Source organism: Polypterus senegalus, chromosome 7, assembly GCF_016835505.1.
Source record: "Polypterus senegalus isolate Bchr_013 chromosome 7, ASM1683550v1, whole genome shotgun sequence".
Taxonomy (NCBI): domain Eukaryota; kingdom Metazoa; phylum Chordata; class Cladistia; order Polypteriformes; family Polypteridae; genus Polypterus; species Polypterus senegalus.
The window spans coordinates 189,665,841-189,690,430 of record NC_053160.1 but is presented as its reverse complement, the minus strand read 5'-3'; the positions used below and the strand labels follow the sequence as shown (position 1 = coordinate 189,690,430).

The following is a 24,590-nucleotide window of genomic DNA, read 5'->3' as shown; positions in this document are numbered from 1 at the left end:
GCCAGTTCTTTATACCTTCTGCCCTTGAAAGTGCAGTCCTCACCTCACAGACTAACGTGTCTCATTGACGGCAAGAACTGGCTTCTGTTTTAGGCTGCGTTCACATTATAAGCCTCATCGCTCGATTCCGATATTTTGCTTGCATCAGATTTGCCTTTCTTGACGGCTCGCACTCATAAGTACAAGTGACTTGCTGTTTCTAACTGTAATGTCAACTTATCTATCCTCCAAAATGGCGCGCATGTGCACATTGATTTGCTTGTATGTCATCTGTGTCACCACCAACAACAAAAAATGTCAAATCTGTGAGACAGCTCGCGGTATTATGCTACATTCAATCTACCTCAGAACTCAAATGTTGGAGCTGGGAATGACATCACACCTTAGTTGACTACGCTCCAGTAAAGCATTTGGAAAACTAATATGGATACGTCCAGGAAAAGCTCTGTTGTGTTTGCTCCATCTGAATAAATAGCAGTTATTAACAAAGCGTTACACGGTATTTTGCGTATCCAAACGTTGTAGCATCATGTCCACAGATGGACGTTAGACAGAACTGCGTTTATGACTGTTTTAATAAAAGACACAAATAGACAGAAGTGCTAGTAAACAGTAGAATATGACAGCTTTCATTCAAGTTCATGGCAAATGTCACCATTTTGGATTGACATCATGATCTAAACTCGAAGTTGACCAAGCAGCCCCAACTTAGGGAAGCGTTCTGTTGAAACTTCTGACTAGGAACTCAGAAATATTAATTTCTGACTTCAGTTGGAATGCAGCATTGAAACTAACAAAATGGACATGCTAATAGGTAGTGTAGCATTGCATTTTGCTTTGGAGGACGGCAAACAGTCTGTCAGCTACACATGATTAGGTTGAGAAGTCGAAAATAAGCCAAACGACTAGCTTTTTGCTGTTTTCATATTTATTGTTGGCACTCAGTGGGTACGAGAAAGGAGCCAGGAATGGTGGGACTGGGACTATTGTCAGAACTTAAGTGCTCCTCCATTGTTGTTTTGCTGCCTACTGGTGGTGGCTGATGACAGCAGCACTCAGCCTATGCATGTAGGCAGAAAATCTGCATGAATTCTAATGCGACCGTTCTCATTCTTGTTGCATGGCCACAAATTGGATACGTATCTGATCTCACACCACATATGAAAAGATCGAATTTCTGTGTCCAAGCAGCCCTGAAAACATCACATTTGTGTGGCATTAAGGCAAAAAAATCAGATTTGAGTAACTTCAGCCTGCCAATGTGAAGTAGCCTAATAAACTGCGTGGAGACAAAATGGTCACTGTCTGGAGCTTGAGGTTGAGACCCCTGAGTTCGCTGGTCCACTGTTGACCCACTATGTCTCATTATTGTATGCCAGCTAGTTAAGGAAAAAGAAATAAGTAAGGGTTCTTCATCTTAAAAGGCAAATTAGTTCAAATTAAAGCAGGCAAGAATGTTTCACTGGGGACAGTAACTGGCAATGGATTTAGAAAGAAAAACAACCTGCAGCCACCGCCATCCTCCAGGAGCACCCTGAAGAGTGTAAGTCAGTCCTAGGGACCTGTCTGTGTGAAATTCACCAAAGTCCCCCAAGCTCTAAAAGAACATTCAGACATTTAAGTGCAAGAGACAAGAGCTTGGCAATGTGATCTTGAAGTGTGGGGAGGACACAAGAGTCACGCCATAGAATCCAGTGGCGAGGAAGGAGGAGGAAGAGCTGCCATTTTGTGTTTGCCTTTCTTGGCATCTCAAGTGTGTGTTTGTCTTCTTTCTCTACAGCGTAAACACCATCCGGCTGCTTGTTTTAATGTGTGTCCTTTGCCATTTCAGGAAGCCAGTATGGCGCTGAGCGCAGAACGCCAATGTCTATGTACAGTATGTTGGATTTGCTTTTTTTGCTCTGTGCTTTTTGCCAGGATAGATGTGCAGTAGTTGAAACAGTACTGTAGTGCTTGGTGCCAGTATTGGTTTAAACCAACGATCTGCCAGAAGACAAAAGGCTTGATGATCCTAAAACCTCCTTGTGTTACTTAGACAGAAGTCCCTCAACCCAGCAGTGGCGTGTGTGCCTCCTCCTTGTAGGATGTTCTGGACTGAGCAGCTGTGCCTCATACAGTAGCTCGTGATGTGCTCGGCTTCATGTTGCTGCTTTCTCCAGTCTTCCCTTGTGTGCAGTGTTGCCTCCATTGCCTTCCTAGACTAGTCTGAAGTGACACTTTTGCCCAGTGCTTGAGGTGACATACACCATTTAATTCAAGTATTCCAACTTTATAGTGAATGGTTGATGTCTTCCAGGGAGTGCCAAGTGACACAAGAAATGTCAATGAACTGGCCTCCAAGTTGGACTTGTTTCATGTCTTGCACCCGATGCTGCCAGGATAGGCTCCGGCTCCTGTGATCCTGAATTGGATTAAGTGAGCATGAGAATGAGGATAATACGTTAAGAGTGCCGGTGACAAAGGGGCTCACCGGAGGTCACACAGAGAGCCTATGGTGTCATCTCCTGATCAATTTTCTTAGAGTCAATGGCTCAGTCGAATGTTTACTGTTTATGTGGCTCAGCATTTTCTCGTTCTTCTCAAGTAATATTGTGATAAATACATTATTCCCTATTACCATTTAAATAATTCACACATCAGTGCCAATGTGTTGCAGATTGATTAGCCCATGCAAGTGAGATTTTCAAGATAAGAAAATAAGGATCTTCTAAACCGACCTCTGAGAAGTGAAGAATTTGTACATTTTTAATATAGTCATCGCTTGAACAGGCTCTCGTTTTCTTTGCTTAAGCTCAATAAAGAAATACATTTATTTAAGTTTCAGAGTATTTCATCAAATATTGAAATGGTTAATTTAAAACACAGTGGCTTGCAAAAGTATTCAGTTCCCTTGAAAGTCGTCATCATTTTCTTCATGATTAAGATTTGTCCCCATATTTACCCATTCAGTATTTTCAACGTGAACTCTTACACCGTAACAATACATTTCCAAAGTCCAAATCAGTTATTTTCGTAGATATTTAACTGACGAAGATGAACTCCAAAGTTGATGTTTGCCCACATTCATACTTTGTCGAGAACCCTTTTCCTGCAATAGCAGCCTTCATTCTTTTAGGGTAAGTATAGTCCCACTTTTGCTCATATTTGTTCAGGAGGAGTTCTTCCCCATTCTTCTTAGCAGAATTCATAGTGACCCTCGTAGGTGGTGGGATGGCGCCTCTGGACAGCAGTTTTCAAACAGTGCCACAGATTCTCAGTTGGGTTAAGATCAGGGCTTTGACTCGGCCATTCCAGAACATTCTCCTTTCTGTTTATGAGCCATTCCAGTGACACTTTGGCCTCATGCTTAGGGTCATTGTCACATTGTCACATGAATTATGTATGTTCATTGCAGACTGGAACAAGTTCTCCTGCAGTGTTTTGTGGTATTTGTGTCCATCCATTGTCCCTTCAACTCTGACATGATTCCCAGTACATGAAAGGCATCCACATTGCATGATGCTGCCAGCACCATCATATTTCACCGTACAACAACATTTATTTCTCTAGCACATTTTCATACAAATGATGGAGCTCAAAGTGCTTTACATGATGAAGAAAGAGAAAAAAGACAAAATAAATAAGAAAATAAAATTAGGGAACACTAATTAACATAGAATACAAATAAGGTCCGATGGCCAGGGAGGACAGAAGAAAAAAAAACTCCAGACAGCCGGAGAAAAAAAAAATCTGCAGGGGTTCCAAGACCACCCGCCCGGCCCCCTCTAGGCATTCTACCTACCATAAATGACCTCAATCAGTCCTCATTGTATTCAGGGTTCACATGGACGAAGTTGATGATGATGGTCATGTGGATCTTCTGGCCACTGTAGGCTTAGTATTTCATGAGACTTGGACAGCGCCAGGTTTATGCCACATATACCTTTTTGATGTTCTGTTTTGCTCTCATCTGACCATAAAACCTTCTCCCACATCTTAAATGCCACACATGCTTTTATGTGGACCTTCTTAAGGAATGGCTTCTTTCTTGCTCCCCTCCCTTAGAGTCCTGTTTTATGGAGAACTCTTGATATTGTGGACCCCCTGCACCTTCACTCCAGTTTCAGCCAAAGAGCATTTCAGACTTCTGAGAGTGACAGTTGGACTTTCAGCAGCCTCTCTCACCAGTCGACGTCTTCTTCAGATATTTCGTTTTGAGGGACGGCCTGTTCTAGTAAAGGTCAGGGTGCTGTGATGAACCCTCCACTTTTTGATGAAGGATCCAGCAGTGCTTAATGGGACCTTCAGACTCTTCAATATTTTTTTTTGTATCCTTTTCCTGCCTTGTGAATTTCAGTGACTTTGTGTCTCACATCAACAGAATGCTCCTTGGTCTTCATTTGTCCAGTGATTGTCCAAGAAGACAAAGACTGTGGCCCTTCCAAAGGGGGCTTTTTATATTTCCAGAGAGATAGGAAGGACTCACAAGTCGTACTTCGTTATGTTTATTTATGACTGTCACCTTTGTGTCGTTTGTGATTCATTTCTGTAAATCTGGAACTTCCAAAGCACAGAAGTTTAAACACTTAATGCACACGCTAACTTTGGAGTCTTTCTTCTTTGGTTAAATATCTACAGAAAATGCTTTATTTGGACTTTGGAAATGTATTGTTAAGCATAGGAGTTTACATTAAATTACTGAATGGATAAATATGGGGACAAATGTTTTGTCATGCAGAAACTGATGACAACTTACAAGGGGATGAATACTTTTGCACAGCACTGTATATGAACATACGAACACGTCCTTCTTATACAGCTGCCTGTTGACCAACTGCTTACTTTCTCAGGTGGTACTAGGGTGCTGTACCGTGTTAGCCATTATAAATGTAGTGAAAAGTCAAGCAAAATGACCCCTTTTATTGGCTAACTAAAAAGATTACAATATGCAAGCTTTCATTAGAACACTTTAGACAAGAACAGGCCATTCAGCCCAACAAAGCTCGCCAGTCCAGGGCAACTCAGGCCCCTAATGACTACATCTTTGCCTAAAGAAATCTTGCATATTTTAATCTTTTGAGTTAGCCAATAAAAGGGGTCGTTTTGCTTGACTTTTCATTACTTTCTCAGAGAAACTCAAACACGATCCCCAAGTGTACAAGCATATTGTTGAGGAGTTCTTCGTCTTCCGATCGTTGTTTATTGTTCTGGCTTTCTTCAGACATTGACTTAAGTAAGGCAAGCCACCATAACAGACATGTGACTCTGACAGTAGTTTAAGGCAGCAGGCTGTGCTTGTTCTTAACTAAAAATAGAGAGCCTGCTGTTTATGAGAGTGTTTTGGGTTTTCTGCATTAAAAGAATACACGTACTGTTGAAGGAGGCCCCGGAACAGACCTTCCAGTGTTACTTTAGCCTGTGGCCATACACTAGGAATGTGTTTCTGTGTGTTTCCTTTTTTATTCCTTAGATTCCTGCGTACGGCTCTGCCAATGCTGTGTCACCCACTAGTGCCAGGCTGCCCAGCCTTCCACTCACTCTCTCTTACCCTTTTTCTCCAAGGTGATGACACCATGACAGGAGATGCAGGAGAATATCTAAGGGCGGAGGACCTCCGGGAATTGGGCGACGACTCTCTGCCTGGCCAGTATTTGGATGGAATGAATTATTTAAGATTCACTTTAGATGGAGGCCGTTCAGACAGGTATTTATTTCTTATTTTTTTTATTGAAATCCAGAAAAAAGTAATTATTAGGGTAACCGATTTGTCACACACCTATAAAAAGTAAGCTGAATCATTCAAAAAAGATTTGTCCATCATTATGAAACCACAAAAAAAAAGACAGTTTGCTGTATGTAGTGCCAGTAAAGCTGGAATATTTGCTCATGATGGTGTGCCAAAGCAGTTCTTCTGCAGAGCACACCTCAATAAAGATACTCATCCTTTTAATGTTATCAATTTTCACAGGTGCAGGGAACCAAATACTAGCTGTCTGCAACAGACCCAAAGCAGGGAACTGCCCAAGTTATAACTCCATATTAATTACAGAAATATGTCTGTGCTTTTATGAATCTTTTAATAGCTTGGAGTCATTTAAAAATAACAGCAGCCTGAAGAGCAGGGCTCTTCTGCAACCCACCTGAGGTTGGATAACTCCACTGAGTGACTCCAAAGTTATCTCGACCCTGTGCTGCCAGTTTGAGAAGGCAGAGAAAACGGTGACACGTGTTCTTTGCAGTATGATCCATAAAGTACAAGCTCTGGGGCCTCATGTATAAACGTTGCGTAAGAATTTTTCCACGTTCAAATCGCGATGTATAAAACCTACACTTGGCGTAAAGCCACGCACTTTTCCACGGTACCTCCTGCCTTGTCGTACGCAAGTTCTCCGCTCGGTTTTGCAAACTGGCGGCACCCAGCGTCCCAAGCAATGGTACTGTTCTTGTGTGATTACTCATTATTTTCATGACGCGGCTTTATAAATACACAGAAACTAACCGCATATTGTTTATTAGTGTAATGCATCTGATTGTAATTAACTTGTAACAATATAATGGACCAGGGAACAGCCATAGTATTCCAAATACCATAACTGCTTTAGCGTTGTTACTCTCACTTCTCCTTCTTCTTCTTCTTCTTTCAGCTCCTCCCGTTAGGAGTTGCCACAGCGGATCATCTTTTTCCATATTACTCTCACTGCACGACTCGGAGTATTTATATCACTGTATCTGAGTGTGAATCACAGCAGCAGCTGATCGGAAAGAGAATTATCGGTATACAGCTTTAAGGACACACTGTCTCAGCCACTGCAAAACGTTTTAAAGCTTTTCCTGTACGGACCTCGCGGTTCAGAAACAGTTTAATCCCAAGAACTTTAAACGCACTCAATCAATTGCACCTTGTAGAACTGTTAGGACTTATAAGTACAATCACCGCACTGTAAACTTGCACTACAGTTATAATATCTCACAACCTGGGCCACTTTATAAAGCGGTATTTACATATGATGACGATATCATTTTTAAGGTGAAATGCAGCAAAATATGTTTGTTAAATTATACACATAAAACTTTAACTTCATTTAAATAATCTATATTCTTCACTGGGAGTGTCGTGAAGGATAGAATAATTAAACATGTACTACGAAGATATTTCAATGTTCTTTAAACGTTTTGAAGAATCGGCGCTAAGCTTACAGATGGCTTAACTTCTATTACAGAGCTGATTGTGTGGCGATCGGTTACTTGGGGAAAGAAAAGCACTGACTGCAGTGGCTACGCCAATATATATTGAATATAAAACAGAAAGATAAAATAACAACACAGCTAAAAACGCAGCAACAAATTTCGACAAAAGATAAATGCTTGTCATGAGCACGAGGCTCATGAAACACATGTTTAATAACGCGCTTTAGCTCCTATCATCATGAAAATGACATCACGTATACATCTCAGTATTTTAGTTATTCAGAGAGCTGTAATATCACGAATGTAATGGACTCTGTGTCCAGTTGGAGGAAGAGAGCCAGTTTAAGAAGCAAGTAGTGATTCACACACATAGATCACATATGAGTAGAAGATCAAATACAAAACAAAGCATTTAATGTGCTACTTTAATTACGATGTGATTTGAGAAACTGGTTAATTAAACGATTTTAAGATGAAGTTTATAATGTTCTACTAAATGACAAAATAAGCTACGTGATTAAAATGGAAATGTCGAGATTGAAGTTGACATTTTGTGCTTTTTCCCCACCGTGTGCCTTTTTTCTCTGTACCCTAATAAACTTTCATATGACACTCAGATGGTGGGCTACAACTCGCCTTTTCACGGCAACTTTGATATGTGACTTCTTTTTTATTTCCGGCACTGTGTGATTTTGTGAATGTGAGCTTTCAAGTTTCTCCAACACGCTATGTCACTCGATCAACTTCCTTTTGTTGATTATACCACGGTTTATTTGAACAAATAGTATGTTTTTCCTTTGCCTCCACTTGGTATTCGCTGAAATTCTTATATTTTCCCCCGTGCTTTTCCCATTGTCTTTTCACAGAAGGCTGCGCTTAAGGGCGATTTATATTGATTTGCATATTCAAATAGGCGTAATTCTGGGAGGAGTTGGGGGCGTTACATAATGCGCGTGCACGAGCGTTAGTTTTCACGCTGATCGGGATTTATGTAACGGAAGAACGTGGAAGTTGGAGTACGCACAGATTCCTGCATCTGGATTTTTCTGTGCGTAAACACATTTCGGCTTTTGTGCTTACGCCATGTTATAGTGCGAGTTCTACGCATGGCGTTATACATGAGACCCCTGGTGTTTTGTGGCTTTCTGAGCAGCGAGTGATCCACTTACAAAGTGTGCGAGTCTAATCGTGCACAATCAGACGTGTGCTTGTCAGGTATTTATAGCAGTTTTATTTATGCCATTTCGACCCACAACCCTTGAAAATATCAATATTTTTATAAAACATGACCTGTATGAATATGTGAGTGTTTACTTCTAATGCCAAAAAAAAAACCAAAACACACAAGTCTAGTGGACCTTCACTGTGAGTTAAAATAACCAATGGTGCTGCTTTTTGACTCATGGCATGGGAGCCAATCAAATGTATTAACTCAAAACTGGCTGGCCACAATCAACTGCCACTACAGATAATATTATAATGTGTGAATTGCAAATTATAATTTGGAAACGTGTCACATTCGCCTTTTCTGAGAGCTGAAACACTTAAAGGACAAGAGTATAAAGTCAATCCCTGGTTTTGTAATTTGGACAGAACATTTTACACAAGCAATTTAAGTTCCAAGTTTTTACCCTCATTCGTCCTGAGCTGGTTACTTATGTTAACATAATGCCAGAAATGCACAGGGTGAGGTTATGCACAAAAATAGTTAAAAATGAAGAGAAGTTTTTCCTCTCCTTTTAGCATGCATGTCAGGCTTTATAACTTACTAGCCATGTGCACCCAACTACGTTGTGCGTGTTAAAGTTGTCTGTGAAGAGCTCCCTGTTTAAACGTGGCTACCAGTCGTGAACTGGGCCCTTCGTCGCACAGAATTATGATTTTTTATAAGGGAAACAAAATTACAAAAGAAAAGCGTTCACAGTCCGTCTTGTTTTCACGATGCTGTCGTTTCCTCTCACGATGTCTTCTCAACTTTTCTCCAATCTTGCAGGTTGCTTTGTGGCAATCCAAAGAGTAAAGCAATATACACGGAGCAATGGTTATTAAAGGGGGACACATAGGTATCCAGGCTCTTTAAAGCATAAATAGGGATCACTTCACTGACATGTGAGCAAGTCACGGTACATCTGTGAGACGCGCAGCACTCGCCGGCTACAACGTAACAATAATAATTTCCGGAACGTGCTGTCATGTTGTCATTCATTGTACCCACTGTCTTTCTTTCATTCATATGTTACGTAGGCACGTACCTTTTATCTTCGGCAATCTCATTCTCTAACCAGACCTCGGGAGCTAACCAGCGTAACACTGTCCACCACCCCTTTCGTTATTACGACACATTGTTGACATCCGTGAGTAACAACAACGTACTAAACTGGAAGGTGATCTACACATGTGTGGAATTTGCAGACAAACAAAGATCAAGATCTGAATGAAGATCTCTTTAGTTAATTTAAAGCACACCAATTTGTTTAGTTTGAATGTCTGTGTTTTGAGGTGTGACTGGCGTACTGCAGTCTTCAGTAGTATAAGCCTGGAGGAGATTCTTAATGCAATGCCTATGTTTTCGCTGTCTCTCTACTGCCATCTAGTGCTTCTTCTTCTAATTTATTCGTAGACAAACAAAGATCAAGATCCAAATGAAGATTATATATAGAGATTAAGTTACACTTGTGCATAGCCGACAGTGAGATGTGTAGGCAGTCAGCAGAATCAGTGTGCAGGACCTCAAGACTGGAAAGTTAATGGGAGCTTATAGTCCTAAATCTTAGCACCAACATATTTTATTTAACACACAGATATCTGATTAAATACACTCCCTATGATGGCGATGTTCAATACTAATATGCTTAAGGCAACTTCAGCAGACGCTTTCAGACCAAACCCTTTGATAGAGCCTATGAAAGACCCTTGTCACTCTTTTTCAAATCCCTTTTCAACAGAAATGAATGTTGATGAACCATTTTTAAAAAAGAGATATTAATGATGAAAAGTCTTTATTTGTATGAGAGTGAATGTCTCCTGTTCCATTGCCTGCTAACTTTGAACACATACAGCATTTCACCGGGATGTTAAAATAATGCTTCATTTTTCCCCCCTCTAACTTTTTTCATATTTGAAGTTTTCTCCTAGTTTTTTTTTTTTTTTAAGAATCTGTGCGGCTTCATTTTTCTTGGTTTTTGCTTAACACTGCGGGCTCCGTTACTTATTATCATTGTCATCTGTGTTTGTGTGGGATCACTTAATCGTTACCAGTCCTCTCAGCTTCATATCAACTTCTTCAACAATTGAGGGAATGGTCCTATTCAAGGTCCAAAGATGCGATCAAATCGAAAAATAATTTTGTCCAGCGAAAGGAGGGCCTTCTGGAGTGTCCTCGTTCATAGTTCAAAGTTGTGGTTGTAAACAGTTTTGGATATATGGGGGAGTTTTGTGGTTGTGTGCTGTGAGACGTGCCAGCTGGAACAATACATTGTGTGCAATCTGAAGAACTTTCATGGCTTGAAGATTGACACATCTTGTGAGTTTTAGGGATTACCTTTTCACATTAGGACTTGAACCTCACAGATGACTTTGGAAAACCATAACACAATATTTTTTAAAATTAATTTTAAAAAAATAATAATACTACACAAACAAAAAATTCCAATAGAAAATGAATGTGTACTTTGATTGTGAAAAAATTGCTTTGACTTGGAACAAAATAGCAAACGTAGTCCTTTAACTATATTTTCATGACAGTATTTACATATTTTTGTGTATTCTCTATACTGTTTTCTGCATTTTAGTTTAAATTTATTATTTGTCAATGTTGAAGGTGATTTCATTTTTTTCTAATGAAAATTGAATTATGTAAGACTAATTTTGGTTTAATTCTAAATATAAAGACCTAGGATTGCCTAGCTAGCTAATTGTGCAGTTTGAAGTACTCGTGTGTAGAGACAGTCAGGCCTCTGCTTTCTCCTGCCTCATTTTCTGTTTTCTTTTAATGCTCCCAAAGTCACGTGCCAAGGTAAGTCGACTTTACCAGATCAGTGCCCAGTCAGTGGCCGTCCTCCATTGCATCTGTGCAGTTGGCGAGTGTGCAGCGTTAGCCTTAATGTGGCCTTGTTGTGATTTACCCCACAGTAGATTGGCTTGGGTGCCCGGGTTATTCTCTTGTGCTTTTCCTCTTTATGAAAGTCTGAGACTTTTTAATTTACTTTTAGCCCTGTTAATGTTTGAGAATGGAGCAGCTCCACACACTGATTTCTTACACACCCCTACTTCATGTTTCTAGAGGATTTAATGTGTCCTCATTTGGAGACTGGCAGATCTTCCTGCCTTCCTGCACTTCAGGTACGTCATTCTGTCATGGAGTGGTGATCATCTGGTGCACCTGGAGAAACAGAAACCCTTTTTTGTTTGTTGTTTCCTAGTGTCGCTCTCCCCTGGTGAGGTACTGGGTGAACATTTTCTTATCTTGGTTAGGATGTCAGTTCAGCGATTGGTTCATTGACTCTTTATTCCAGGGATGTGTCTGTAGGCCATTTATCATATTACAATAACTAAAAAAAAGAAATCATTAATGACAGTGTAAGGCCTTATCCACCAGCTACTGAAACGTTACAATCAGGAATAAAAACAGCAGGCCTTGTTGTCTTCTTTGGTGTGAATTGTTTCGTTTTTGTGTATCAGCCATCTGGTAAACTTTTAGTTTCATTTTGAGTTTGAGTTTTTCTTTGGCTGATGAATTACGTTATTTAGCATACAGCACATTTTGCATTCACCTTTGTAAACGTGCTGTCCTGGTGATCTTTAAATCTATTTAGATTATTGGACAACAACATCAAGGACAATATTTATTTCTAGGGCACATTTTCAAACAAGTGATGTAGCTCAAAATGCTTTACAGGGTGAAGAAAGTGAAAAGAGACAAAATTTAAAAAGTAAAATAAGACAATACTAACTAACATAGAATAAAAGTAAGGTCTGATGGCCAGGGAGGACATAAAAACAAACAAAAACTCCAGACGACTGGAGAAAAAAAATAAAATCTGCAGGGTTCTGAGACCACCCAGCCTCCTCTAGGCATTCTCCTTCTTCTTCTTTCGGCAGCTCCCGTTAGGGGTCACCACAGCGGATCATCTTCTTCCATATCTTCCTGTCCTCGTCATCTTGTTCTGTCACACCCATCACCTGCACGTCCTCTCTCACCACATCCATAAACCTTCTCTTAGGCCTTCCTATTTTCCTCTTCCCTGGCAGCTCTATCCATGGCATCCTTCTGCCAGTATACCCAGCATCTCTCCTCTGCACACGTCCAAACCAACACAATCTCGCCTCTCTGACTTTGTCTCCCAGTCGTCCAACCTGAGCCGACCCCCTTACATACTCCATCAACTAAAATAAAATGCTGGCCCACCAGTAACGTTTCAGTCGTCTTGTTTTTACAATTAAACCTTTTCTCTTCTTTTTCTGAGTTTGTTGAGCTTTTCCTTCCATGTCCAAACCAGTGGCAGTGTTTTTATAGTATTTTTAAGGCAGGTGTTGACAAAAGTTGACACATAAAAAATGTACGGTTTTACCAGCAAGGAAAGTCATCTAGAATCTGTTACATACTTTTATCCAATAGATGGCAGCAAAGACCATGAGATTAAGAAGAACCGCCATTCATTTTTATTACAGTACATACAGTATGGCGTCAAATGCTGGCAGCCTCTCTGTGAGAAGAATCCTCTGCCAAAGATGTGTTGTGTATTGTCAGTGAGTCGGATTCTGCGCTGTCAGATGAGGATTTTGAGCTATCATAGGAAAGTGATATCGAGAGTGTTTGTTAAAAACTGTTTTGTTAGTTTGATTTTTTTTTCACAGTCTGAACTAGCGTGGTGCAGTTCATGGCTGCACTCGGGTCCTAATCTGGATCCTGAGTTGGTTTGTTGTGCAATGCACCGTATCAGTGTGTGCTCATAACCTGGCTAATAACAGGAGTTTAATGAAACAAAAAAAAAAAAATTAAATGAAGCCTCCAAAGACATAAAATACAGAATGAAATTGGAAGGCCTAATCACTTCCTTCAGATTTCTTATGAGGAAGATGGAAAGCCTTTTGAGTAAGCGTTCAAGCCATTCACATGTACTTTAAGTGTGTATGACTACAGCGCCTACTCTTGAATCATACAGATTATACCCTCTAATGCTAATGTCTAGAGCCTCTGCACTTAACAGGGAAGACAAAGAAAGGAATCACCAGAAGACCAAGCAGTGTTTCACTTGGACTTCCCTTCTTGTAAAAGCTCACTTCATTTGAGCCCAAATGGCTATTAAATTCAGTTGTAAGTCTACCCAACCGTCTATTTTCTGAACTGCGTTACAGGGCTGTGGGGTGAATGAAGCACAAAGTAGGAGGCAACTCTGGGCAGGGCACACTAGTACAGACGGTCACACTCACACATGGACATTCCACACGTCACTTCAGTTTATCTGCATGTCTTTGGGGTGTGCAAGGAAGGCAGAGTTTACAGGTGGAAAACCTCCATTAATAAGAAGAGACAACACAAGTTCACCAGGCAGCCAATGATCTGAGTTTTGATGGCACGTCACTGGATTTATTTGTATCCGTAAACTCAAGAGCCAAAAGTACCAAAGGTAACTTGTGATCTAACATTAAAATTACAAACGCACACCCAGTCTGCCCCCTTATAGTTTTAAAGTTGACAATGCAGGGATGTGAGGAGTTTAGATCACAGTACCCATAATCCAACTACGCTCCTTTGGCAATGCAGGAGAATGAGCAGCAAGACAGAAACATGACATCTGTCAAGAACAGAAAAGCAGGCCAGGCTGAAGTTTAAGTGATAAAAGGGTGAAATGAGGGCGACTGTCTTATTAGTAATTCAAACAAAGCTGTCGCCTTCTTCCAGATGGATATGGATTGGACTGCATCTTTATTCATTTTCAATGCAGATAATTCCTGATGAATAAGAATATAGAAAGATGTTACACACTGATGACAATTGACAAGTTGAGGAATGTTTGCATCTTTGCTGTATAAGGAGTTTGACTGCTACGGTGCCCAGTACAAGAACTTTCATTTGGAGGAGGAAAAGAAAGAGGATGTGATAGCTGACGGTTTGAGGCATCTAAACAAATATGAAATACTCCAGTTTCCAAATCAGTTAACTAAGCCCCCGGACAGAACTGCAACTTACACCATGTGTGTATTTTAGACATTTTTCATGCTCGGAAACCACATAACTATTTGTAACTCCAGGCTTCTTCAGGCTACAAAAAAGACATAGACACGCTAGAAAAAGTCCAGAGAAGTGCGACTCGGCTGATTCAGGGCCACAGAGGGTGAGTTATGAGGAAAGATTAAAAGAGCTGAGCCATTAGGCGATGAAGAGGAGACCTGACTGAAGTGTTTAAAATGATGATGGAATTAGTGCAGTGGATTGAGATGGGGACTTTAAAATGAGTTCATCAAGAACACGGGGACACATCTAGAAACATGTGACACATGGAAAAATAAAGAGACCAAGGTGTGTGGTAGACAGTAGGACTTTGGGGACCTGAAAAGCTCGACTTGATGTTATCTTGGAGGAATTAAGTGGATAGGACTGGAGAGCTTTGTGTGGCTGCATGGCCTGTTCTCATCTAAATCTTTCTAATATTTTAATATTCTACCATGAATATGATAGTTCTGGTTCTTTGGGGTTGCTCGTTGACCTTTAACACTTTTTTGCCCAGAACTTTCTGCCAAGACTTTTCTACTTTGGGGTACAGTTGTTGCTTGTGCTTTATCAATTGAGTGCCATGTCACTTCTGTGCATGCCCAGTCTGTTTATGCAGCTTCCAGGGGAGTTGTATCGAAATATATTTTGAGTACCATTGAGATAGAAATGTAGTGGAAGATGAAGAAAGTAAAAGTAAGTACTAGGAAATGTTTTTCTCTTTTTTTAACATATGTGGACATGTCAAGATTTGATGATTATTTAAACGGAATATGTAGATAAAGGTGATATAATACACCGAATATCATCTACATTTGGCAGTCCAATGTATAAATCTAATAAGCATAAATACAAATTTCACACATGTAAAGTCCACCTCGACATTTATCACTACCTCATAAACCTCTAATTAGAGTCAGGTGTGAATGATTAGAACATCATTAGAAAAGATCATGGAGGAATCAGTCCTCATATTTATGCCTCCAACATTTAGTTTGGTTTGCTGTTTGTTGCTGAAGTGTAGTTATCACCATTCTAGAATCGAAACAGGTCTCCGACGCCTTCAGAAGGAAGGTTATAGATGCCTTCGAGTCGGGGAGTTGATTTCAAAAGATCTCCAAAACAATTGGAAATCAGCCATCCCACTGCCTGGAGGAACATCTACAAGTGAAGAAGATTTCGAATAACTGATGACTTGGCCAGACCAGTCCATCCTGCAAGATGTTGAAAGAATTACCAAAGAGGCCTAGAACTTCATTACGGGATCTCTAGGTAGCTCTTTGCCACTATCAATGTCCAAGTAAATGATGTCTTCCATTAGATAGGGGCTGCATAAATTAGATGTGCAGGGAGGTGTGTCAGGAGACAACATAAAGAACATCAGGACAAGACTGAAGTTTGTCCATGAACACCTAGCCTAATAGTAGAACTTCTGGAATAGACTTTTAGAATTTCTGGACAGACCCGGCAAAAATAATTATCTGGCCACAGTACCAGAAGAAAAGCTAAGGCGGCATTTGGCCATCAGAACGTGACACCAGCTGTAGAGCATGATGGTGAAAATGTGGTGTTGGCTGCCTTTGCTGCATCTGGGCATGCTGCACCTCATGCATGAGGATTATATGAGACCATCTGTCAGAAGAATGAAGCCCACCTGAAAGTGGATCTTGACCCTAAACATACCAGTGAATCCACCAAGGAATGACTGAAAAGATGAAAAAACAATGGATGGTTCTAGAATGGCCAAGTCAAACTCCTGGTCTGCAATAGCAATAGCAGCTATTAGTGCTGAAGGTGGGCTTACTTTTACCACATTTTTTTTTAAATTTTATTTTATTATATCAACTTTATTTAAAGGGTCTTTTTAAATGAAGATCAGATCTTGATATGTCCACAAGTGCTAAAAACCAAAAACATTTCACAGGGTGTACTTACTTTTCATTTGACTGTACATAAATGAAACAAAGCTTTTTTCAGTTGGCCAACGTCTAATGTCTGAGTAAGCAGACCTACTGTAAGTGTCAAATGGATGAAATCTCAATTTCTTGGAGAACAGTGTATGTTAGAAATATTCTGTAAAGCCGAGTTTTCTTTTACAAATTTGTGCTTTTAACTCAGCGGAGCTCTGCGTTATAACGTGAGGTGAGCTTACTCGATTTCTTTTCTTTACGTTTGCCACCCTCTGGACGCTGCAGTGTGTGCTAATGCCATGCTTTTTCTCCCAACTCCCTAACGCCTGTTTGCCGTGTTTCCACTGGAACCTACCAACCCAACAGCCTTCGGTCCTTCAGTTCTGACAGGTCCCACATGAGCCATGGATCCTACCTAAGAAACAACGTCCTGATTGAGGATATGATCTCCAACCAACAGGTATGTTCAAGCTCCTTTTTTATTGTTTTATATCTAAATATATTTAGTGATACTTCCACTCCCTGCACAAATGTTGCACTGTGGATTTGACAATGAACTGAAATCACATGATCAATCCTAGAAAGAAATGCCATCTCCTGGAAGGACACCAACTTTTTTAACCGTCGCACCAAACTTCACATTCCTTTTGAGTTCCTGTGTTGTAATTCATGGATTTTGGCAGAGTTTAGATTAATACATTGAGTTGATTTTGTTGCACTTCCTTTTATTCACCTCCAGAAATAAACTTTATGATGTTTGCACTAGATAATTAGCTCCTTTCACAGAATTCAGAACTGATGCATGGTGGGTAAACTCACTTCCTGTTAGTTAGCCAGTAACAGATCACATTTATTCTACTTCTGTCCTTTAACTTCCAAAAATCTATTTTCTGTAATGAAGAAAGTATTGTTGAAAAGCTCTGCAGGAAAACTGGACAAAGGCTGCACAGTTTTCATAGACGTCCTCCTTTATGATGACATCAGTATGGTGGCAGGTTCAGCTACCCTGGTTTTTATATTTAATGTTAGCTCGTTCCATTTCAACAGATTTCAGTTTAATGTAATATAATAAATAATGTAAATTACCTGCACTCTTGTTTAATAACTGTACTTGATCTCTATTTGCGTAACTGCAGTATTTCTTTGTATTGATTAAAAAGACGTTCATGTTTGCTTATTAGTTACTGGCTGAGTCTGTCTTGGCAACATCAGGCACTAAAATGGGTCTTTCCAACACGAAGCACTTCCCTGTACTAACCTGAAGGGGGATTTAAGATTTACTGAGGCTTTGTCCATAAGCGTTTTATATCATCATCATCTTCTGTTTGTTCTTCTTCTTCTGCAGCTATTCCCATTTTTATATGGAGTTGCTCTTTTTTGATTAGACTTCAGCAGTAGATGTTTCAGCATGACCTTTATAGCCTGATGCCTTTCCTGACGCCAACCCTCTTATTTCTTCATTTTTGTTAGGTGTGCACTCTTGCCAGGGAAGCAGAAAAAGACTCTTACCGCTTGAGCTGGGGCACCGATCATTTGGACAATATAGCCGTTTCTTCTAGTCCCATTCATTCAGGGTAGGTAAACCGTATCTTGCCTGTAGTGTTTTCTGCTGCTAACAACTTTAGTGATGTCTTGAGATTTGCCAGTGGCATTACAGTAGGTTATATGTGACCATCAGCACTGGTATCTTACCTTAAACTCCGATAAACAAAAAGACCCAAGATACAGCCAAAGGCTCACACTCTGCCGTGAGTAAAGTACGACCTTTTAATGCAGTAGTCAATTATACGATTGACCTCATCACTCACTCCTTTGGTGGACCGAATGGTTCTTTAGCCCTTTGAGCTGATGAGCTGGGAGTAGAGGGAGTAGCAGCTTTGAACTTCATTGAATCTCTGCTTTGATTCACTGTGTCACCTGCCTAAGTCAAGTTGTTGCTGTTAATCTGTTAAGAGTTTTTTTTTCCTGCTAGTTTCTGAGTGATTTCTGAGAGAAGCCAGGCACACAGGTAAAGATGACCCAGTTGCACTGGTGTCAGCCACGGGACACAGGAGGAGGTTTGGGATCACTGTGGCTAAGGGAATGTGTGCTAAAGTAGCTGATGGGCCCACGCTGTTCTCCACAGTTGAGCTACGTTTGTACCCATTGCCTGGACGAGCACATTCCCTTTCACTACTGATTATGCCAACTTATTAGTCCAAGTAGAGGAGAGTCTTAGCCATTGAATCTTGTTCTGTATTGTTATGATATAACAAAGTCAGTTGATGTTTTGGCAGAATTTTACTTTAACTATGATGGTCCAAATATATTATCTAAAAAATAAGCGTAAGGAAAGTGACTGTGAATAATGAGTTTACATTTTAACATGTTTTTCATATTTTCAGGACTGCAAATACTGTATTTTTTTTTAAACACCACATCCATAACATTATCTCATACCTGTGTGAAGCGTGTAATGTCATGTGTTTATTAGCATTACATTTCTGCAGAGAGTATTTCCTCTTCATCAAAGCACATCATTACATCATTTAACCAGTTTTGATTGGCCAAAGCCTCAGCCCCTTCAAGACACACTCTTGGGGCAACAGGTGGCCATTTTTCTCCTCTTATGACAACGGAGTGGGGTGACGAGTTGCATTTTGGATGAACGTGCAAGTAACAAGTTCACTGTACTCTGTGCATGTAAAAATATTAACACTAATACTACTATATTTTTGCAAGTATCACACATGTTGTTGGCTTTGCAGGTCTGTTTTAAGAACTGCATATCTCTTTAGTAGGCCGAGTGGTGGCTCTGAGGCCAGGGATCTGCACTGGCAATCAGAAGGTTGTTGGTTCGAATCCCGTAAATGCCAATAGGGACTCTGCTCTGTTGGGCCCTTGATCGAGGCACTTAACCTGAAATTGCTGAGCGCCTTCAGTAGTGAGAAAAGCGCTATATAAATGCAAAGAATTATTATTATTAGTAGTAGTAGTAGTAGTATTGAAAAAAACATCATCTGGTTTAATATGATACAGAAAAATAATCCTGTGTAATCTCTGAAGAAACAAACACTCTGCTAAAAGAGATGCACAAAGTATTTGGAACATTCTCACAGATAAAGTGTGCCACCCAACATGATGCACATCCCATCATGCACAAGGGCTTGTAAAGGCTGACCTGAAGAGAAACCCTTAGTGACTGACCTTGGAAGAGTGTTTGACTGGAGCTTTGATGATTTTACAGTGAAGACATCTTGGTTTTCTGATGTCTGAAAGGAGCAGTGATGTCATACAGTAGGCATGAACAAATGTCAAAAGCAACAACAGCATTTCATTCTGAGGCACATTTACATACAAAGGCTGTAGCTGAAAGTGCAGTACAACACGTCAAAGAACAACTCATTACATTGTGATATTCACAATAATGGCTAACTAGTATACGAGGTGTGATCGAAAAATATGGTGAATGTCGATGCAGAGCGCCATCCAAGAGCACCGCAGAACAATTCAGTGCCGGTTCTGACAGGGCCATCCTAGAGCCCAGTTTGTGACCAGTTTCTACGTGTTTGATCCTGTCAGTCGTTTGTGAGCCACTGTTGAGTTCAAGTGGGTTTTTCAAGTTTGTCGTTAATCATGGATATCGAGCAACGCATTAACATGAAATTTTGTTTCAAATCGCTAAAAAGCTCAGGAGGCCATCCAGATGTTAAAATGGGTTTATGGTGACACTGCACCGCCAATTAAGACTGTTGTGATAAAGGCGCTATATAGCGCCCGACCCAGCACAGACTGACACAGAGGCATGTATAAAATGAAAGACTTTTTTATTTTATCTTCTGCGTTTTCCCCGTGTCTCACAGGCCCAACACAGTCCCAAAAGCACAAGCAAAGACACACAACACACTTCTTTTTCTTCTTCTTCTTCTACCACCACTCCTCCTCACCAAGCTTTGAACGACTCTGGCCATTGAGCGATGGCTGCTGGCTCCTTTTATAGTTCACCCGGAAGTGCTCCAGGTGCTTGAACCTTGAGTTCCGGCTGCACTTCCGGGTGTGAGGTATATGTTGCCCATACAGGCTCAGGAGTCTCAAACACAGCGCCCCCTGGTGGTGCCTGCGGGACCCAACAGGACTGCACCCAACTCCAATTCCTAGGATGCCCTGCGGGAACCCAAGGCACTGCTCCACCCTAGGGAGGTGGCCATCTAGTGTCCGCGGGGTTCAGGGGGCGATATTGCAGTGTCCAGGGCTGCTCCCCCTGAATATAGCGTGCAGGGGCATCCCAACTGGGTATGGACACCAGCTGCCTGTCACACTGTCTAAAAGTGGTTTGACTGATTTCGTAATGGATCCGACTCTGCTGAAGACGAGAAAAGATCAGGACGTCTCTTCAACATCAATAACCAAAGAAAAAGTTGAAACGGTTTCATTCTTCATCATGACAACGCTCCTCGTCACACACATCCCTTCTAGTAGAACAATTTCTGTCGAATAAAAACATTATGCTGTGTCCGCATCTACCTTATTTGCTGGATCTGGCAATGTGCGACTTCTGGCTGTCCCCTAAATTGAAAATGACCACGAGAGACAAACAATTTCAATCCATTGAGGACATCCAGGCAGCCACGACAGCCCAACTAAAGACCCTTTCGAAAGAAAACTTCCAGAACTGCTTCACAAAAGTGGCAGGAGTGTTGGGAGAAGTGAGGGGACTAGGAGTTGTACATCTTTTACTGCAATTGACGTTTCGTTTTTAAAACATTCACCATATTTCTTGATCACACCTTGCACAAAAGATGAATAATGCTCATTTACATAAAGATATATAAATTAAGAGATGTCCTTTTTTAAATTTATAAATGACAGTCCAATGTGAAGGTCGCGGTAAACACAAAAAATGAGAAAATAAATAAATCCAGTCTAGCTGGAGAAAAGAAATATATAATCAGCACGGGTTCAAGGCCAAAAGACCACCCAGCCACGACAGGTCAATCTGCCTAACATAAATGGCAGAATATGTACATGGCATAAAACAAATACATCAGATTCCATAATATGAGTTACAAGTCTGAAACAACAGTGAGCTCAAAATCAATTTCATTGTAGGCCTTTAGCTGATAGTTTGGTTGATAATGGACCATTGAGGGGGTCCGTGGCGGTGGACGCCATAGTTAGAGTGAAGTTCACAAAGGCCACATGACAGCTAGCAATACACATTTACAGTTATACCAGTCCTTCTGATATTCTTAAGACTATTCAGCTTTTTAAAACACTAGTTTAGTAGCTACTGTAACTCTTCAACTTAAAGAACAACAAAATATATGCTGTGCCCAAATATAACAATACACAAGCACACACACACACACACACATATAGCTATAGTGAGGGAAGACATGTTTGGGCTGGTATTCTGGTAGGAATGGCTGATGTGCCTATGCCCGGCTCAGAGTCCAACATAATGGTTGGACATCATAGATGGAAGGGCATCTGGCCTGGAATGGTTTCTGTTTCCTTTCCTGGTCAGGAAGCCAATATGAGAGAAGGACAATAGGAGAGCCATATGTTACCCTGGTATGCTGGGTGGCAACCACCTTCTAGCGTAACTTCCATTTGCACACCCACAGGGCTGCATGGGTGTTGTAGTTCAAATGATGAGCAGCCCTGCTGGTGTTTCTGGGCCTTGTTGGAGTGGGCTTCTTGGAGGAGGCTTCCGTGCCATCTGGAGTCTCGGCCTCAGCTGAAAGCTTCCTGGCTTCAGCGCTGACATGTCGGAAGTTCTCCTGGGGCCAACTTGATCAATGAAAAGGAAGTAGTAATAGTCGGAAATGGTGGCAGATGAAGCTTTACTCTGTGTGTGTGTGTGTGTGTGTGTGTGTGTATTCCGTAGCTGTTCACATTTTTATTAACTAGACTACTCCAGGAGAGGTTTCCTTATTATCTTCACAGCCGGATGCCATTCCTGATGCCAACTCTCCCCATGTTTAGTTACTTATTTGTATGGCTATACTGCAGTCACATATAGGCCTTCATGTATCTACAGTATAACCTCATGGGTGACGTGGAGGCAAAAAGAAAAAAAAAAGATGTAGTTATTAAATAAAATACTCCTGCACTGAATACACAGAAGGGATACCACTAAATATCAAACAAAAGGAAGAAATCATTGTCTCCTTGTCTGTCCTGACTGAATTGACCGTGGATCCTTTCTGCCAGGCAAAGAGTCTCACCCTCTTCCTGTACTGCAAGACAGGTGGCATAATTTTGTGAAGGCATGCGTAGCATCTTGTCAGTTCTAAAATGTATGATTTATGTCATTAACTTATTGAATGGCAAAACAATAGCACGATGGTCAGGGCTGCTGCCTCATAGTTGCAGGAAACCCGGCTTTAGGGCTCACATTTATTTTCTCCTTGTACTCTATTTATTTTAAGTTCTGTGGTTTTCTGAAGATGGTCCAAGATTCAAAAATGGATGGATGAATGGACTTTCTAAATTTGTCAGTATCTGTGATAGTCAAAGTCTGAAACATGCAATGATCCTCCCCAACATTTATCCACACATTTCCTCTTCAGGCTTCTCCTGTATAAACATACACCGTATTGTGAAACAACATTAAATATTGTAGCAGAAAAACACATTTTGTTAAACAATGCAGAAAGGGCCATTGTTTTCCTTCAGCAGACCTCAAGCCCCCTTACATTTGTATTTAGTAACATTCACGTCACTCTTTCTGAAACTTTTTTTTCCGTTAATGTGGCGTCGTGAGTGGACTGTCGAGGTTTGTTTACAGAGATTCCAGTTAGATGAGGCAAAATAGGTAGATAGGACATTTAAAACACAAAAAGAATTGAGTTTCGGTGGGCTCTTATTATCTTTAAAACAAATCTTCATGTTGGCCCACTTCTCAAAATGTCACATTTTATGCAATTACTTATAAGGACGCTAAAGTAGATCACAGCATACTGACATTAGAAACTCGGCCTTCACATTGTGGCTGCAGGCCTAGTTATCCTGAGCCATAGGCGAGTACTCTTCATGTGATTTTTGTTTATTTCATTTCTCTATCCAGCAGAGGGCGCTAGCTCCCTGGTTGGAGTAAGTTTTTTTTTAATCGTGGCATGTTGTATAACCCGAAACTGTATAGATATAATATTAAAAGGCGAGACCCCTCCTATAGTGATACGGCTGTAAGAAATCACAGGAGAAATAACTTAGCTGTCTTTAGATAAATAGATAGATAGATACTTTATTAATCCCAAGGGGAAATTCACATACTCCAGCAGCAGCATACTGATAAAGAACAATATTAAATTAAAGAGTGATAACAATGCAGGCATAACATACTTTAATGACGATTTATGGGGCATAACAGACAAGGAAGCCATGACAAGACTTTTCACTGAAGTGGGAGCTTGATGTATACAGTCTGCCATTTTTGTTGTTGCTCTGGAAGGATTTTCAGGATCGGATGACGGTATCTCCCATCCGTCCGCCAGCTTCAAAGGTGTGCCGGGCAATGTTCCAAGGCTTTATACTCTTTCTCCATGTGCAGGCCCTCACTTGGGTAGCCATTCCAAACAAGGCAAGGAGAGGATACAATTTCATGCTGACTCTGACACAGGAATAGTGCACGTTGTTCTTAACTTGTCTTGTCTTAAGATGCTTGCCTAGCAGTTCTAAATGCTGAGCCCCTGTGTGCTAAATCTGGCCTTGTGTTAGCTGTACGTGTGAGAAGAAGAAGGTTTATAAAATATTTTTTACAGAGCACAGTGACATATTAAACATATAATCTTATTACACTTTCATAGGCTGTAGATTGGATATCAAAGTCCACTCATCCTTAGTGTTGATGCAGAGGCTGAAAACAAGATCGGTCATTTCACAGCACTGTTCATCTTCAGAATGGATTCCAGGCTAACTTTATTTAAGTAATAAAACGAAAAGATATTTTTTTACCAAGAATAATAATATGCACTAATCTTTCAACATGCAATTTAGTTTTCTTTATTATAAGGTTTTACTTAAAGGCCTGGTGTGATTTGTCCTGAGCGTTCATCCTTTACATCCACACACCCTGAAAAGTGAATCTCCACGGTGGGTCCCAGTACAGCGTCACGTTAATCGAAGTGGAAAGTGAGCGTGTTTTGAGTAACGCTGACATCACCATATCACACACCGGAGACACCGGAGCCTGCGCGGCTGTGGCAGTGCTGCTTTAACTCACAAGACACACTCACTTTTTCCACTCCACATAAGGAGACAGATTCATAAGGGCATAAAAAGCCACTCCAGAGCCACAGGTACCTGCTAGTGGTGGT

At 40.7% G+C, this 24,590-nt stretch overlaps 1 protein-coding gene across 22 annotated transcripts in view; it reads left to right on the top strand.

Annotated features, from left to right (window-relative positions):
• Positions 1 to 24,590, top strand: part of LOC120533089 (ankyrin-2-like) — a 299,192-nt gene that overhangs the window by 191,115 nt on the left and 83,487 nt on the right. For 12 of the 22 annotated variants that reach the window (XM_039759764.1, XM_039759759.1, XM_039759780.1 and 9 more), the window contains 3 exons: positions 5,542 to 5,683; positions 16,657 to 16,750; positions 17,761 to 17,864. In XM_039759764.1, coding sequence (XP_039615698.1) covers positions 5,542 to 5,683; positions 16,657 to 16,750; positions 17,761 to 17,864 — 340 coding nt within the window. Of the gene's footprint in view, positions 1 to 5,541; positions 5,684 to 11,170; positions 11,183 to 16,656; positions 16,751 to 17,760; positions 17,865 to 24,590 lie in introns of all 22 variants that reach the window. The other 10 variants (XM_039759765.1, XM_039759760.1, XM_039759762.1 and 7 more) reach the window with 3 other exon arrangements.